The sequence below is a fragment of the Macadamia integrifolia genome, chromosome 9 (assembly GCF_013358625.1).
Source record: "Macadamia integrifolia cultivar HAES 741 chromosome 9, SCU_Mint_v3, whole genome shotgun sequence".
In the NCBI taxonomy this organism is placed as follows: domain Eukaryota; kingdom Viridiplantae; phylum Streptophyta; class Magnoliopsida; order Proteales; family Proteaceae; genus Macadamia; species Macadamia integrifolia.
Window position 1 is genome coordinate 13449033 of NC_056565.1, and position 17276 is coordinate 13466308.

Sequence of the window (17276 nt, forward strand, 5' to 3'; positions counted from 1 at the left end):
AAAAAAAAAAAACCCATAAAATAGTTCTTACCGTACAAGATAGATTCACAAGAACACAATAATCATACACAAACACAGAAAAAACAGCAACACCCCTCATTGCTTAGTACCCCGAAGCAACTATATATATTGGAATGCTAGCAACATGCATTGGAATCTTGCTTGCTAACATTTAATAACCGTCGGATAAAATAGTTTGAATCTCCACCATTCGTTGTTGCCATCATTGCATCGTTCATCCTCTATTGCCGTTACACTACCTCTTCCCCTCTCCCTCTCCTACTCTCCTCCTTCTCCATCTCTAGTCAGACTGCAAAAAGGACAAAGAAAAGTCCAGGACGAAGCACTCTGCCAAGCTGTTTTTGCTCCCTTTTAAACTTGGGATCCATGGTTTTGCATATGTGAAAGAGTTAGAGAGAGAGACCGAAACCGTTACAATGGCGGAACCCAAAATGTTTCACCCGTCTTTCCCTTCAGATGTGATAGCAAATGGTTATAACCATGGGGATTTTGGGGGCAAGTGGGATGACATCCTACAATGAGAAATTACCTGTTTTCATGCTTTCCCTCCCCAGTTTACTGAACTGATCTAGGAAACAGAACTAGGTAGGGGTTCCACACCTTTTCCCTTCAGAAGTGTAATCGAATTTTATTTTTAAATTAAATCATCAATAAGAAAAATTGAGTTCATCTGGTTCATCAAGAAGAGACCGAAAAAATTTATTCAATAAGTTAAAGTAGGAAAAAATGGAGTAGGAATTTTTACTATTTTTATATTTCAAAAAGGGAGAGAGAATATACACATTGTGACTTGCTTGCGTGGCATTTTTCTCATGTGGCTGCCTCCGTTTATTACTATTCTTTCTCCTTAATTCCTCTACTTTCCTTTTCCATACACACCAGATGTTTATGTTGAAAAGGAAAGACATGTGAGCCTTGTGAGGACACAATCAATATATAAAAACAAAATGCCAAAATTACGATGATAGGAGACAAAAAGGAGTAAAGACAAGTATCTATGTACCTTGATATCACGTCGATCCCATATTGGTGCAATGGTATGTATGGACCACACTTCTATCCCAAGCACATGCACTGGAACCGTCCACAATCAAGTAAAATTCAATTAATGAAATAATTTGATCTATGAACAACATCATTGCGGTAAGAACCGTAATGTTAAAGAGACCGAGACCGTAGGCACGGGGCATAGAATGGGAGGCCATAAGCATTTATATTGTAAAATCGATTTTTAATTAAAAAAAAAAAAACAGTGAGTGAGGGTAGATTCATATCTTTCTATGAATCTTTTTTTTTTTTTTTTTATTTGCTAACGACGGGTATCTAGGCCTTCGGCCTGACTAGTCCAACGGGCCCATACTGACCCCACAACAGCATGAACCGGGTCTTACTGAGGTTAAATGAGAATTATTCAACTTTTTACTGAAAACAATAAAGAGCACTAAACACCCCATGTGAGTGGCCCAAGATGTGCCAAGCGTATTCAAAATGCATACATTTGTCCTTATTGGGAAGTTGATCCTGAGTTGGAATTCAGGACCAGTATCTTAATGTCACACTGATATTTCAAGGCTAGCTATGCTGCACATAGGGGTCATAAAGACATTTCTGGAAACAAAAATGACAGATATCAATATGGGGACCAAGACTGAAACTTCGACCATCAAATCAAGCACCTAGAAAAGGGGCGGTCCATGATCAATCAAGAACACTTACACCCTCAAAACTCAAAAGGAGGTATGTATATGAGAACCCTTGTCATAAATCATCGACTACAATTCTCTCTCTCTCTCTCTCTCTCTCTCTCTCTCTCTCTCTCGTGTCTTGCTTTCAGAGCCCAAGATGGAAGAGAGACTGGTAGAGGTGTCAAACCAAGAGGTACGCATAGACTTCGAACTGAATCTCAAATGCCGTGCCAACGTGAGCCTCAGGTCTCTAAGCACCACCACCCCAATAGCCTTCAAAGTCCAAACCTCATCCCCTCACAAGTTCCTGGTAAGCCCACCCTGTGGCCTTATCCTTCCTTCTTCCCATGCTTCCTTCCAAGTCATCCTCAAACCCCAAACCCAACTCCCTTCTTCTTTCCCTCGCTCTCCTTCTGATCGTTTCCTAATCAAAACCGCTCTCGCCCCTGATCTCTCACCCTCCTCTGACTCCATTGCTATCAATTCTTGGTTCTCCTCTTGCATAGCCACCTTCGACCTCAAGCTCAAGATTGCTTACCTGGGCTTCTTCCTCCTCCGCCACGCGGTCGCCGCCGGCGACATCTATGTCGTCAAGCATATAATTAAGCGGCAGAAGTCTCTGCTCACCCAGCTCTCACTTCCAGATGCCGAGTCACTCCTTAAATCCGCCACCGAGTCATGTAACTCGCTTTCCATGATTAGCTTGCTTTTAGATTCCGGGTTGTGCGTTAAACCGGATAGCATCGATGCTGAACCGGAGTCGAGATGGACGGTTTACAATGGATGGACCGGAATCCATGTGGCGGCGGCATTCGATCGGACGGAGGAGCTTTCGAGATTGATAAGGAGAGAGGAAGGAGGTGGTCCGTTGGATTTGGATTGTAGAGATGGGGAAGGTCGAACGCCGCTGCATTTGGCGGCGAGTAGGGGGAACGTTGAGTGTGTTAAGTTGTTGATAGAAGCGGGGGCAGATAAGGATGCTGAGAGTCAAGATGGAAGGACAGCGTTGTACAGAGCAGCAGGCAATGGGGATCGTCAGATGGTGTCTTTGCTAATCAAGATGGGTGCTGACCCCACCACCGTCACAGCTACTTCACCACTTGATGTGGCTCGAGGAGAGGAACATGTAAGTCTCTGTACATATTATTGGTCATACACTAATCTCAACAGAAAAATGGATCGCACCAAGGGTTGCTTAAGCCTTAAAAGGCTATGTTTGGATGTCGAGAAAAGAAAAATTATAATGAAATACTAATTGTATTATAAATCTCTTTTTTTTTTTTTAACGTCCAAACATAGCTTTCTGTTACTGGCATAGAAATTTTTACTTGGAGTTAAAAGGTTTTGCATTAATGTCAATTTGATTAGTATTTTGATTCTATAAAGGTTTTGAGTAAATGACAATTTGATACGGATATAGATAGGGAAAAAAGAGCAACCCAATGAGTAAGGCTCTTGTTATTGTAGGGTCTAAGACGGGTAAGAATGGATTGGAAATTGGGAACATATTAAAAAACTATTAAAAAATGGAGTTGGAAATTGAATCAATCGATGCTGATTTTGATGCAAATCGGCCAAAATCAACTGAAAACATAACAAAATTGGCATGAATTGGAGGGACTAGAATTGGCAGATTCACGAATTTAGAGCCATAGTCAAAATCTATTGAAACCATCAAAGAGTTGAAAGGAAAGACATGCAGAAGTTAAGTCTACATTCTAAAATGATATCAAATAAAATTGTTTGGAGAGCTAAGATCCATGTTACCGATCACATTTAAGTGTGATGTCCTGGAGATGTCGCTTTGATAAGTTTTTTTTCTTTTTTGTGTCCCTTTTCTTTCTTTTGCTTTTTATCTTGTTCTATAGCCGATCTCATTTAGTTGAAAAAATGATTTGTTATTGTTATTGGTTAGAATCAATTGAAACCCTAGAAAATTAAATCAGGAAAAATAAGTAAATATTCGTACATACCATTGATTTCTTGGAATTTTATTCGAAATTATTTTAGACCAAGCTACAAAAGACAAGTTTTACTGTTTTAAGAGTTTTTTTTTCAAGATTCTCTACAAGTTTTGTTGATTTTATGCTATTTTAAAAAAATTGTAGAGAAAAACACATAAACTAATCATTATCATATCAATCTTATTATGTTTTTTTTTCTTTTTTTTCATTTCTTGACATCCATACATAGCTTCATATTGATTCCAATTTGAATCAGTCAATTCCACCGATTCCAACTTTTTCTTTTCTTGTGGGGGTGGAGGACAGTGACACCATTCCAAACCCTAGCTAATAAGGGCAGGGTTATAGTACCTTCCCTACGACGTGGTAACATTTTTTGCTAGTGATCTTTCTGATGGACCTTTGAGAACTCATTCTGTTTCATTAAAACAAAAATTTGGCAACGTAATGCAGAAACAGGTAATGGATATCTGCGAGAGAGGAGAATCAGTGTTGAAAGCGGCAAGAAGAGGGGAGCTCAGGGATTTGGAATTACTACTGAGTTCAGGTGCCATTACAAACTACCATGACCAGTATGGTTTGACTGCTCTCCACGTGGCTGCCATCAAGGGACACAAGGAAGCTGTATGCATGCTTCTCGACCATGGGATGATGATGAAGGACTTGGAATGCCAGGACATGCAAGGCCACACACCTTTACATTTGGCCGTGGAGGGTGGCAGCTTAGAGACTGTTGATATATTGATCAACAAGGGAGCCAACCTCAACACCAGGAACTGGAGGGGTCTGACCCCTCTCCACATGGCTCGAGCTATTGGAGATGATGCCATTTCAACGCTACTCATCAACAGAGGAGCCACCCCTCCGTCACCACCACCTTCATCTTCGTCATCGTCCTCGTCGATTTTACAGTGACAAAGATCCCCACACCCAATCCCACCACGCCGACAACCCTTCCGAGTTCTGATGTATAGGTTCTAAAAACAAAGATGTATAGGTTCTAAAAACCAAAGAACAATTCATTTTACTGTTACCACCAAAGGACTCTTCCCTGGCAATAGAACACAGCCACCAAACATGTGCATTCAAATTTCTAGGAAAATTGTTTATTGGCATCAAAAAGCTTTTGAAGAATCAAAATGCCTCCTAGTATTCCTACAGGCATTGCCACCCAACTCAGTTGAACCCACCAAAAACAAGCATATCATTCTACCTGCAATCTATAATATCAATTATGAATTCGACATGCAAAATATCGACGGCACAACTGCTGCTGCGGATAGCCACCTTGCAAAAATGCATGATAAAATGCCTATGAACAGAGAACTATTGCTCAACACTCTTCGTAAGAAACATCACAAGCAAATAAGACACTGCAAAGATAGATAAATATCACAATATCATGCAAACACTGTTGCTTTTAATTATATATGTGACGTTTCTGTATTGTTATAAACCTCCAATAATTAGCATAAACTGAATCAGGTCCAGAGGCAACAGTGAGAACAAAACCCCTCTCAACCAAAACCCCATTGCCATTTCAACTGACCCAGCAAACAGCCTACCGGAAGTAAATTGAGACCTGAGGAATGTCAATGTCATTGTCTTCGTCATCCTCGCATGCCACTACTACATCTAAATGATTCCTGTATGGAGGCACTTCCACACGAGCCACTTCCCTAGCAAGATCAACTACCCTCTTGTCCATTCGGTCTCTATGCCTTGGGAACATACTGTTGTATAGCAGGCTACTTCCACATGAAATGCTGTAAGCATTCAGCCCCTTGTCCTTAAGCCACTGCAGTAGATCCCTAAGGGTGGGATTGTCCCTTAAGATCCAGCGGTCCCACACAGTCCAGCTCATGTCCTGGTGCTTGATAACCTTGGGTGGGACTGGCTCTGCCATTGAGAAAAGTGGGAGTGCCAGATTAGCGAAGGTGTTGCGGTAGTCTTCCAGCTTATGTCCCGCGTCCAAAACCTTATACAGTTCTAGGCAGACAAGACCAGTGGCCATTGCTGTGGCAGTTGCAATGGCTGGGATGATCCTTCCAGCAATGAATTTGGCCTTCAGCTTGTCAACCTCTGGAATACTATAGTTTCTTGCCCTCATATTCGCAAGTGCAGCTATCAAATCCATGTGGTAATTGGTGTCATCATCCTGCACAATCCAGAGCAGCATTATATATGAGAGGTTGAACTAGAACTATACGACACACATTCATGGTCACTTAACAGGAAGGGGCGGGGCCGCAGGGTTTTTTTTTTTTTTTTTTTTTGGCGAGGGGGGGGTGGTGGGGAGAGAGTACAACAAAATCACATAAACTCATCTCGCCTGTGCTATATCACAAGGCATAACCAAAAGGGAGACCTTCCTAAAGCAACTCTTTTTCCTGCGGTGTGTGATTTGATCATCCTATTCAATCTGATTGGGAAGCCCCAACTCTGACATGTCTCTTGGGAGGAGTAACATGAAGCTCAGAATTATGGGTGTATTCGATACTCCGACTAAAAGGAAATTGATCTATGGTCAATTCCATAAGAGATAAATATGACCCCATTCCTGTTCCCAACCAACTGAAGAGCTATGGCCAGATGGTAATCTGTAAGGTTCACGATTGAGAGACATAGGACACAGTTTAAAGTGAATGCCATTGTATCTGTGGCTAAACTACAGCCAGATGGAACACCACCCACACACACGTGCACGCGAGAGAGAGAGAGAGAGAGAGAGAGAGAGACCTTTTCAAATTGTATTGGGTTCATCCTGAAACCTGGAGGAAGTTTCTTCCAGCTTTCTTCGAGCCTCATGATCAGATCATTGATGACTGCCCCATCATCTACAGAGGCAGTAGATAGGCTCGTGGCTTTTTCATCAGTGACAATCTTCACCCCTTTCCTGGGCTGGAAATCAGGAACAATGACCTTATTAACAGCATCAGCCAACTTCTTAGGATTATTAGCCCAGTCAGGAATAGGGATGCCAAATGTCTCCGCACGCAATATAGATCCTGCCATAATGTAGTGAAGGTGACCAGGATCTTCAGCAGAGAACTGCAATGGACGTGGGAAACGCTTGGGGGCTGACCAGAATGGGGCCCCAGTACTGGTTGATGCATCCTCAGGGAAAGTATAAGTCAACTGCTTCACACGGTTGGCAAAGTAGTCCTCAAACCTATGAAGAATCAAATAGGAACGCTAGTCAGTGACTCAGATAATGTACCTATGAAGAATCAAATTGACAAGCATACGAAAGAACGAAGTAATCATTATGGAATATACTTCAGACGAGCCCAAGTGATGCAGTCTTGGAATGTTTCACATCTCTCCCCATCAAGGCACTCAATAACACGTTCCAGATTGTCCCTAGCCTGAGCATCACCAGCATTCTTCATGGCCGCTGTGTATTCACTCGGATTGGATAGATATGCATTTACCTCCGCTGGTGTCTTCTCAAGCAAGCCCTCAAACTCAGATCGGGCCCATGTCAGACAGTGATCAATGTTGTGAGGGAATGAATGAACCGTACACATGGGGGCTTGCTTCTCAGGTGGATCCCTTGAGGCACCATAGTTTTCAGTGAGATGAGGAATTACCATCTGTGTGTTACATTTGGCACCTAGAGTTCCGGACTCGAGAAGCGGCTTCTGGAAATATAAGCACCTCTGATCAATGTAAAGCCTAGCATTAACATTATCCAATGCATTAATGACAACATTCAGATTCTCCCAGAATGCATCATTGAACACATTTTCTGTCTCGGGACTTGCACGGTTCTGCAGGGCCTCAACATGAAGACAGGGGTTTATAGAAGTAGCAGCAGATGCAGCAACAGTAGATTTGGCCTGTCCAATGTTCCAATCCCGGAAGAGAAACTGCCTGCTGAGGTTGCTCTTCTCTATTACATCGTCATCAGTAATGGTTAGCTTCCCCTTCTCACTGCAACAAACTCCCATCATAGCTAGATTCTTCAAGAATTCACACCCAAGAGCACCAGATCCTACCATGAACACTTTTGCTTCCTCTAGTTTCTTCTGGAGCTTAGATCCAAACACTGAAATTTGTGCATCATAACGACTGTTTAATGGTTTCACATCATCCGGGTCTAATGGTTCAGTAGGAAGAGATTCGACCGAGTCAAAGTAGAAGAACTGTAGAAAAACCAATGAAGATTAGATACAAACCCAAATTTGTAAAACAATAACTGGAAGTCCTAAGAAAGATTCACTGAAGAAACCTAGTCAGGGCTTGATTACAGAGTGATAACTCAATCAGCAAGTTTTCCAACTACAATGAAAGAAATCACTTCATATTTAGTTTCTCACCTGAAAAAGTGGATGGAACTTTCCAGAACACGCTTTCACAACCTCTTGGCCAACAATACCACCAAACATTGCAGCCATGGGATTTAGAACTGCCCTTGCACCAAATGCAAAAAGGCGCAAAAGTTTCTGGTCAATTTCCTCCAGCTTCCCATCTCCTGAGCCCAGATTAATGTCAATGGCCAAAGATATCAGCTTCTGAGCATCATCCTCCGACCCGGCGACAGGAAAGCACCCAGCCTCGCATACAAACTTATCTAGTGCTTGGAATGCCAAGTGTAGCAGAGGAGGACGATCAAACTTGGAGAAGTCACTCAGTAGAAAATCACCTGGGTCCTTGAGTGCTTCTCTCAATGTCTTGAAGTGCAACAACTTTGGCTGCTTTACCTGTGTGACGATACCACCTTTGGCATATGCACCATAATTTGTCGTGTCATCCACAAGGGTGAACGAGTACGGCCTTGCATTCTTAACCTTTCTTGGCTTCCCGTCATTCAATTCACTCATGCCCTCTACTTCAGAGAAGACAACAAGATCCCCATCCTGAAACTCAAGCCTTTCATCATCAACACAAGACACAAGGGCAGGGTTGTCATTGCTGATGGAAGCAATTATACCCGTATGTGGTTCCTCACCATCGACATCAATAACATTGAACTCAGGTCCAAAATCACAGAACACACTACCAAAAAGACCTCGGATGTCAGCCTTGATGAAGGAGATTGGAGGCTGATGATTATGGCAATACTCATCAAATACAATTGCTTTATCCAAGCAAATATCAGTAAAAATTACTGCCTGAAAAGACAAAATCAGCACATATTACTGTGGCAAAGAGTAACCAAGGAAGAAGGGGGAAGTGGGAGCACAAAGACATGCACAGATGCAAATTCCACTTTAACAGGAAGCCTATCAAATAGTGCAGATATCATTAATCATACAAACAAGACAGGAAGATCAGTTGGTGGACAGATCAATAACAAGTAAATAATCAACATTTTTCCCTCCTGAGAATGTAAATAGCATGCCCTCATTTGAAGGTGTAGCAGTCTTAGCAACGACAAGCAACATTCAACCCACCTGCAAGCAGTTCCAACTAAAGAGCCCAAAAAGTTAAAGACAAAGAGGGCCATTATCAGGGTAAAAAAATACAATATGAATGATGGAACCAGCAATCCTCATGTAGAACTAAGATTATTTCAAATGCCAGGTCTGACCACCACTGCAGTATCACCACCAAGCCTATGGTTAACTTCATCACTTTGGGTTGCACTTATTTCACCACAAGAGCTGCTACTCCATTGAAGAAGACACAAAGTAATCACTAGCCAAAATCGATGGGCTGTAGTAGCCCTCAAGAATAGAAAGTTAATGCTACCAAGTAGCTTACAACTTAAAAATATAACCTTCATATAAGATCTAAGTTGCCACAACATTAAAATAGAAACTTTTAAGTTGCTTAATGGCTTAGCAACTAAAATTAACACACACAAATAGAACCTATGACAAAATAGTAACCAACTAAATATCCTACAAATGTAGCAGCAACATGGGCCCACACAATCTGGCTACACTATCTCCTCCAAATCTGCTGGTTGGAGGCTACATATGGGGCACAATAAGGCTTGAAGATGGACGTAAGTGTACCAATATATGGTCCAAGTATGGGCCTGATTATAACTGAAGTCAATGGCCTATGTGGGTTGATTATAACTTTAAGCCATTGGAGCCTGATGACTCAAGTTATAACTTAAAAATAAAGCCTTAGAAGCAAGGGATGTACTGCATCAGGAACAGAATAAGGATGAAAAAGATACAAACAGGGGAACAATCTGAATCTTGACCAAAACACAGAATCCACCAGGCCTTAGAAGCATGGGGAGAAACCAATGCAGTATCAAGCTTTCAGCTGAGGAAAGAGCAGGAAAACAGCCTGAGGTTCAACCTGGCCCAGATTATAGCCAGCGGTTCTTAATTTGAACCAATTCTTTGGTTCAAGACTGGTTCTATGGATCAGATATGGTTCACAAAAATTGTGGGGCCAGTTGAGTATTAATTTCTTATTTTTATTTATAATTAAGAGTGTGTATTAGGCTGTATTAGAACTCTATTAATCCAGCATTGTTTAAATTGTCCTGATTACTTTATTCGGCACTTTAGTAGCAGTAGACTACCTCCATAGAGGCTATCAGCTGGAGGAATTTGGGATCTTCCTAGTTCGAGTCCTTTTTTTTTTTTTTTTTTTTAATTCCATAAAAAAAAATGTAAAGGCTAATGCCCTACCACACAAATTTAGTAATGAAGATGAAGCTTTGATCAATTATCTCTTGTGGATTTAGGTGTGAATGCTGTGGATTCAACAGGAGTACTGGTGGATTCCAGCCCCACATATCAATGTGGATTCCTGATCATATTTTTCCTTTTCTTCTATCACCCTATCAATTTCAAGGTCCGATCTCTCTCTCCCTCTCTACCTGTGCATGCTATTTTTCTTACACTTCGTAATTCTGTTTTGTGTCAATTAGATGCTGTCTGTTACTTAGTTTCTGCCATAAAAGATCTTCAGTTTTCAGTTCTAATATCCGCTTCTAGGTTCTAATTTAACTTCTGCTATAAAATTCAAAATTTCTATCGACTGTCAAAAATCCTACTTGCATTAAACTTCTTCAATTATTAATTATCTGGACCCGAATTCTAAAATCTGATTTCTGCTACTATTAAATGTTTCTCATCACTGATAAATCATTAAATAGAGCATAATTCGCTTACTGCAAAGACCCCACATCAAATTATTTTGCAGATTAAAAAAAAACCCCCAAACTTTACTAAAATTCAAATCTGACCCTACTTGAATCGGTGGCCAAAATTAGGCCTGGTTCTTCGGGGCCTGGGCTTCCCAACTGGGTCTTGTTTGTCCAGCCAGGCAAGTGCATCTGCATCAGAAAACCTGAACATATCTTATCAATTTAAGTTTCAGTCCAACATATCTGACCAAAGGAGGACAACCACGCATTTTTTCAGGGCACAACCACGACCTTCTAAATAAATAACATTAATCCACATTGTGCAATCACTGAAAGTAACTCACAATAACTACTTAATCCCATATAAAACTTAAACCCTAATATTTGGGCTCATAGAATTGAACCATTGCAATAGGAAAATTCAAAAAAAATTAAGGTCCTAGCCCATATAACCCATTGGACACTCAAAATTAAACATATTAGCTCATTCTTGGTCCAGTTTGATGGCCTGGTTTGCTGATGGCCTTCTTGTGTATTTGAACTGCATCACTATATCACTATATCACTAATCACATGCCATTGTCTTTGTTGAAGACAAGGTCTGGCTTTCGGTTACTCAACCAAGGAAAACAATGGAACCAAAAGCAAAATCAAGACAATAATTGGTGCAGCTAGGGAGCGCTGGGGGAAGATACAGACAAAAGACAAAACAAATACCATGTCTTGTCAGTTCAATAATCAGCAGCAAAATCATGAAAAAACCAGCTCCACACAGTCAGGCAGATCGCCTGCAACCTTGAAAGAAAATGTCTTATCATCAGATGGAAAATTGTTGTAATTTAAAGGTTTCTCTAATGATAAAAGTTCAACTAGGATATACATCGCTTCAAAAGAGGAGAGCTGTGGACAAAGACCACAATAGCTTTACTGCATCCCAACTACTTTAGCCCTTTCTTCTTACATAACTGGGTAGGGGTAAACAAAATCCACAATGAAACTACAGAAAAACAGCAGCCAAACCTTTTCCAGTAACCACACATATTTGAGCAATCTACATCAAATTTTCGCCTAAACTGTAGGCATCATGGTTGTCAAGACCTGGCCTAGGCTGGCTGCAAGGCCCTTCATCAAAAGGTTAGGCCTGCTCTCCCTTAGTTATTTACAACAGGTCTTGGTCACCAAGACCTTGCCTAGACATTTCCTTGGTTGCATCAGCCAGATTTTGACCTAGGCAGGTGCCATTTTGAGCTTATATCCATTTTAAACTCATGTATGGTTGTGTATTATTATGGTACACCATATTGCAATTCATCATACCTTAAAACTGGGGGAAAGTATAAATAAGCCCTAAATGGTAATTGGCTAAACGAATACTTCCTTGCTTGTTGTTGCTTGTCCTGATGAATTGTGAATGATCATTGATTAATTAGTGAATACCTAATGTATCTTCAGTTTTTTATTTAATTTACTGCAAAGTAGCCTATAATTTGGTTAGGATGATAATAACCAATAAGTACTAACGTGACCTGATAGGTCCTCAACTAACCATTTCATGCACACCTTGACCAATAAGACCATTCCTTCTTCAACCTGCGTACCTAGATTTTCTCTGATGCAATAGAGGGCCAAACCTGATTCTTACAAGCCCACCCAACCAACAAAAAACCAAGAATTAAAGGGAATGACAAATTTTTAAATAACCGGAACTTTAAAGGGTTACTACGGCAGATAAGGAAGGAAGGGGTAGGATAAGAATCACTAATTAAAGACTAAGGCCAAACTAGGCATTGATACTAAAAAATAAGGATAAAACAATTAAAGATAGACAAGGGTATTTTGGGAAACGAGAAAATATGGTGACAAATAACATAGTATCACCAGGCCTTCAAACTCCTCGTAAAACCAGAAACCAGATGTAGGAAGAGAACCCTTCAAATGAGTGATCTCTTCCTTATGAGATCCAATCGAATTAATACTTTAAAATTTAATTCCAATCATCAACTAGCAATTGAGTGGTGGACACTGAAGTCATAGATTGACAGTAAAACTATACACGCAGAGATACCAGACTAAGTTCTCTCAATAACAAGATTTCTAGGGCTGCATACATTATGACCTTCCCTAGACCATGTAGTGGCCGGAGCCTCGTGCACTAGGTATGCCCTACCAAGAATCAGATGAAGACCTTTAATATAGCAAAATCTAAACTCATCTAATACAGTAAAGGTTAAAAGCAGCCATCGGTTATGCCCCGGTAATGGCCTACAAGGGGCTAAAAACTGACGCCTGAAGGAATCAGTTCACTTTGAAGGTTTCAGAATTGAGAATCTAGCCTTTGCAGATAGAAAAATGCTTACCAACACCATAATGACTCATGCATGAAATACAGACTAGATCCACTACAGTGCTTCCAGAAACGTTGAGAACTACCAACAAGGGCAATTTAAAAATATATCCGCTTCAAGATTTAAGACTATAACAAAACCAGAGAATTCTAACAGTTAATTTTGAAAGCTTAAATTCATACAGGGTGTAGATGACTGGTTAATAGATAATGCATACACCACACCTTAACTAATAGCTTTTTATTCTCACTAAAGAGCAAGAAATACCTTGATTTGACACATTTAACAATGAACAAAAACAACATGAATAAAGCATATGATATGGTAAGCAAAGGCACCTGAAAATCAGAAAGTTTCTCCTTGGTCAATTCAGTGGTTAGGGTAGAAATGAGCACAGCATTGTTCAATTCTTGCAGCTTCTGGACAGAAGCTAGTGCACGGTTCTTCCCCACATCATCCCCAGAAAAAATGAAGTTACTGGACAAGTCCCACAACTCCACTGTCCCTTCATCATGCAAGGTCACTGATTTGACACCAGCAAGAATAAGATTCTTTGCTGCAAGATGTAGAGAAAACACAAGAACCATATTAGGCAACTGAGACAGAACAAGGAAGGGCGTAAATATCAGAAAAAATAAATAACATTTTTTTGAGAAGGTGAGAAAATAAGAGAGAATGGTATCAACATAGTCTCAAAATGTTATGGTGGAAATGAGTTACTCACCAATCATAAATCTCAATCGCTACTCCTATTCTATGCTAATGAACTTCTCAATATAATTGGACCAAAACCTACCTAAGCCAATAGCTACGTATAGTTAAACAATATTACACAAAGAGACTCCAGAGTCACCGCCAAACAATCTTGACGGAGAAGCACATGTTATAAAAAAAATAAAAAATAAAAAATAAATAAAAGATCTTTATTCATCCAATAAAAAAAAAACAGTTCTTTGAACTCGCTCAAGATACTCTTGGATCACAAAATTTAGGATAAAAAAGTGAAACAATAAAATGATCTGAGATCGGGGCCATAGATTATAGATCAGTAACTAAACCCTATATAACCATTACTACTACATCCATAAAGGAATCCAAAATCTAGCACATCGAAAAGAAAATGATCCTACCAAAAAAAGGAACAGAAAATGATATATTATAAACGCACCAATTTCACAACCGAGGCCTTGCATCCCTGAGATGAGGATGTTAGAGCCGAAGAGCCGTCGCATCGTCTCACGGCCATACACTGCGAGCTGCCGGCTGTGCAGATCCTCATCGATATCTGGTGGATTTCCATCACCCAAAGCCATGTTTGCCAGCCCAACGACGTCGCTACCGCTGTTGTTGTTGCTGCAGTTGTTCTGGCCGCTGCTGCCGATGTCTTTGTTGTCGTTCTCCGTAGCTGATGTGACTTTGACGGCCCCCGACGAAGAGATCAATGAATCAATCCGAGGTTTCTTAAGCAAAGCTTCCGTATTGTGACTGTCGTGATCTACTACCTCTCCTCCAACAGCTCTCTTTCTAGGAAGCATATAGTGCAATAAACTGCTCAAAACCCCGCCGCATCCCATTGCAAAGATCAATAACAGGAAAATATTTAAGAAACTGAGATCGAAAGAGGTCCCAAAGAGAAAAGCGAGAAGGACCGATGTCAGAACCGAAAACCCTAACCCTATCCCAAGCACTAATCTACCCTCCATCATCTCTAAATTTTTTTCAACGAAATCAGAAAATAGATAGCCGAAGCAAAGATGAATAATCGGTAGAGAGAGATAAAACAGAGACGAAAAGCAAAGAACGTACCGAATGAAACTTTGCTGCAGAAAAGAATTGGATTCCGACTGTAAGAAGAAGGAAGACGAAGGAAGCTTAAGATTAGCTTTTTCTCTGGTTAAAAATCTAGAGTCGATTTCGATTTCGATTTCGTTTTCTTCTCCTGTAATCTGTTCAAATGCGTCAGAGAAAAACTGATAATAATTATAGAATTTTTCTTCTTTTTCTTTTCCTCGAGGAGTTCGTATTTCTAGGGTTTTGAACTCAAACCTGAGACGGTACTGCGGAGTTGAGGTCGGCTCATCTCTCTCTTCTTGTAGATGAGAGAGGAGAGAGAGACTGTGGTGCGTTGCGTGGGCCGAAATGAAAGGAACTTATAAGCTTGAGGGAAATGGTTCTAATAAGTTTCTAGACTTCAGACATTTTACCAATTTTTAAGTGGGCCATACCCAAACTTTGGTTTTCTTTTCTCTGTCGATACCGTCGAATTTGACTGGGGATCTCTCGTCTACTGCTACTGTGTAAGCACAGTACATCTGTACATGATGAACCATGTGAGGTGTCATGATCTCTCGTTTCCTCACTTGGTGGGGAATTTGTTCTTCCGCCTTTCCTTTTTTTAGTTTTTTCTCTCAGTTGGTCCCTATTTCCCATAGAATAAAACTTTTCAAAAGGATTTATCTATAGGCTGTGTTTGGTTGGTAAGAGGAGAAAAGAAAAAATTATACTTTTTTCTTGATATAAGAATTTTTTTTGTGCTTGACATATCCTGGTCCAAGAGGATATTTAGTTTTTTAATTGCAAAATTTTTCTTGAGAATTATGAAATCTTTTATTGCTTCAAAAAAAAAAAAATCTTACCAAAAACACAAGAAAACATAAGAAAATACAAAAACTTTTCTTTTATTTTTTTTCTTCTTTTCTAATGGTAACCAAACAAACATATTATTTTTTTTTCTTACCATTTCATTTCTTTTCTTTTCTACCAAATATAGCCTAAGGAAAACCCCATGCCCACATACACACAAAGAAGTGTGCTTTTGCATAAAAATATCAATAGGAGTGAGATTTTCATTTTTTTGGTGATGGGTAGAGAGGTTATTTTGCCTCCTTTATGTTTTGGGCCACATTACTTTCAAGTTTCTTTTTTTCCCTAATCATTTTGTGGGGTTAAGTTGAACAAAGCATAGGGGGATTGCATCAATTTAAAAGGCCATGGAATAATTTCATAATTAAAAAGGGGTAATAAGGTTATTTCATAAGAAATTATTGTTGCGACCTGATGGTCAAGCGGTCGAAACAAGCTCTTAATATTCTCAAGGTAAGTTGTGTAGTTCTCACCCTCCATACCTCGTACATGCGGGAGCATCATGCACTGGATATGGCCATAAGAAGAAAAGAGAGAGAGAGAGAGATGGGCATTACCAGTATACCCTCTACCATGGCTTAGAAAACCTTTTTTCTTTTTCTTTTTCTTTTTCGTTTTTTTATTTTTTATTTTATTTGGAGAGAAAAGATTCACACAACGCTATTATATGCATCAGAAAACTAGCGTCGAATGAACCATCTCCCTTTTATATTTTATATTTTTATTAAGTGAGAAGATTCTTCTAAAAGAAACAATAATATTACTCCATTGCGACCCAATGGTCATTGATTCGAATAAGGAAACAACATCTCCATGAAATAGGGTAAAACTATAGACATTATGATCCCCCCAACTCTGCCATGGTGAGAGCCTTGTGCTCTAGATACCTTTAAAGATTTCTAAACAAGTGGTATAGAGGAACACACCAATGATACACGGCAAAACGATATCTTACATTCAAAGACTATGAGATCGATAATGATATATAACAAAGAGAGAGATAAGTACATAGATGCTAGCATACCCTACCATAGCATGGTTCAAAAAACCTTCTCTCTCTCTTTTCTTTTTATTTCTTTTTATAACTTGTGAGTGGTCCATGCAATCAAGCTCAATGAAAAATAAATGAAAACTTTATTATTTGGTCATCCTTTTTGGATCAACTATATATCAAAGTCCTTCACAAATAAATAATTATATATATATATATTAAATTCGAGTCTATTGTTTGTAATCGTCCTAGGAACACCTCAAGTTGTACTATTATTTTGTAAAATGATTGACCTTTTAATGTTTTTAAAATCTTTTATTTAATCGAATGATGAATTTTGTTACAGTTGAAGGTGCCACTTGCCACAATGGTGAGGACTTTGGAGTGTTTCTGGCTAGGTCTTGGAATTGAACAGCCTCCAGCCTTCTTCTTCCAATTCTTTAATCATACATTAAAAAAAAAAAAATGATACAATATTGGAGATTGTCACTTGAACAAAGAGTGGTATGGCTACATGCATTTACATTAAATTTGAATATCATCATAAATGTTTTTTCCTTTGAT

General features: G+C 39.7%; 2 protein-coding genes across 4 annotated transcripts; one reads left to right on the plus strand and one right to left on the minus strand.

The window, feature by feature from the left end:
* The first annotated feature begins 1752 nt into the window (after positions 1-1752).
* On the plus strand, positions 1753-4711 carry LOC122089401 (protein VAPYRIN-like). The gene is made up of 2 exons (XM_042659103.1): positions 1753-2832; positions 4124-4711. The coding sequence occupies exons 1-2, from the start codon at positions 1864-1866 to the stop codon at positions 4583-4585; spliced, it is 1431 nt and encodes a 476-aa protein (XP_042515037.1). The 5' UTR covers positions 1753-1863; the 3' UTR covers positions 4586-4711.
* A 359-nt stretch (positions 4712-5070) lies between these two features.
* Positions 5071-15275, minus strand: LOC122089400 (ubiquitin-activating enzyme E1 2-like). 3 transcript variants are annotated; one of them, XM_042659101.1, is made up of 8 exons: positions 15125-15275; positions 14885-15024; positions 14247-14626; positions 13417-13634; positions 7993-8787; positions 6950-7818; positions 6410-6842; positions 5071-5828 (listed from the first exon to the last, which is right to left on the minus strand). In XM_042659101.1, the coding sequence occupies exons 3-8, from the start codon at positions 14611-14613 to the stop codon at positions 5232-5234; spliced, it is 3279 nt and encodes a 1092-aa protein (XP_042515035.1). In that variant the 5' UTR covers positions 14614-14626; positions 14885-15024; positions 15125-15275; the 3' UTR covers positions 5071-5231. The 3 variants fall into 3 exon arrangements, with proteins under 3 accessions (XP_042515035.1, XP_042515036.1, XP_042515034.1); XM_042659102.1 differs by having other exon boundaries at positions 14885-15221; XM_042659100.1 differs by lacking the exons at positions 14885-15024; positions 15125-15275 and having other exon boundaries at positions 14247-14867.
* Between the last annotated feature and the right edge of the window lie 2001 nt (positions 15276-17276).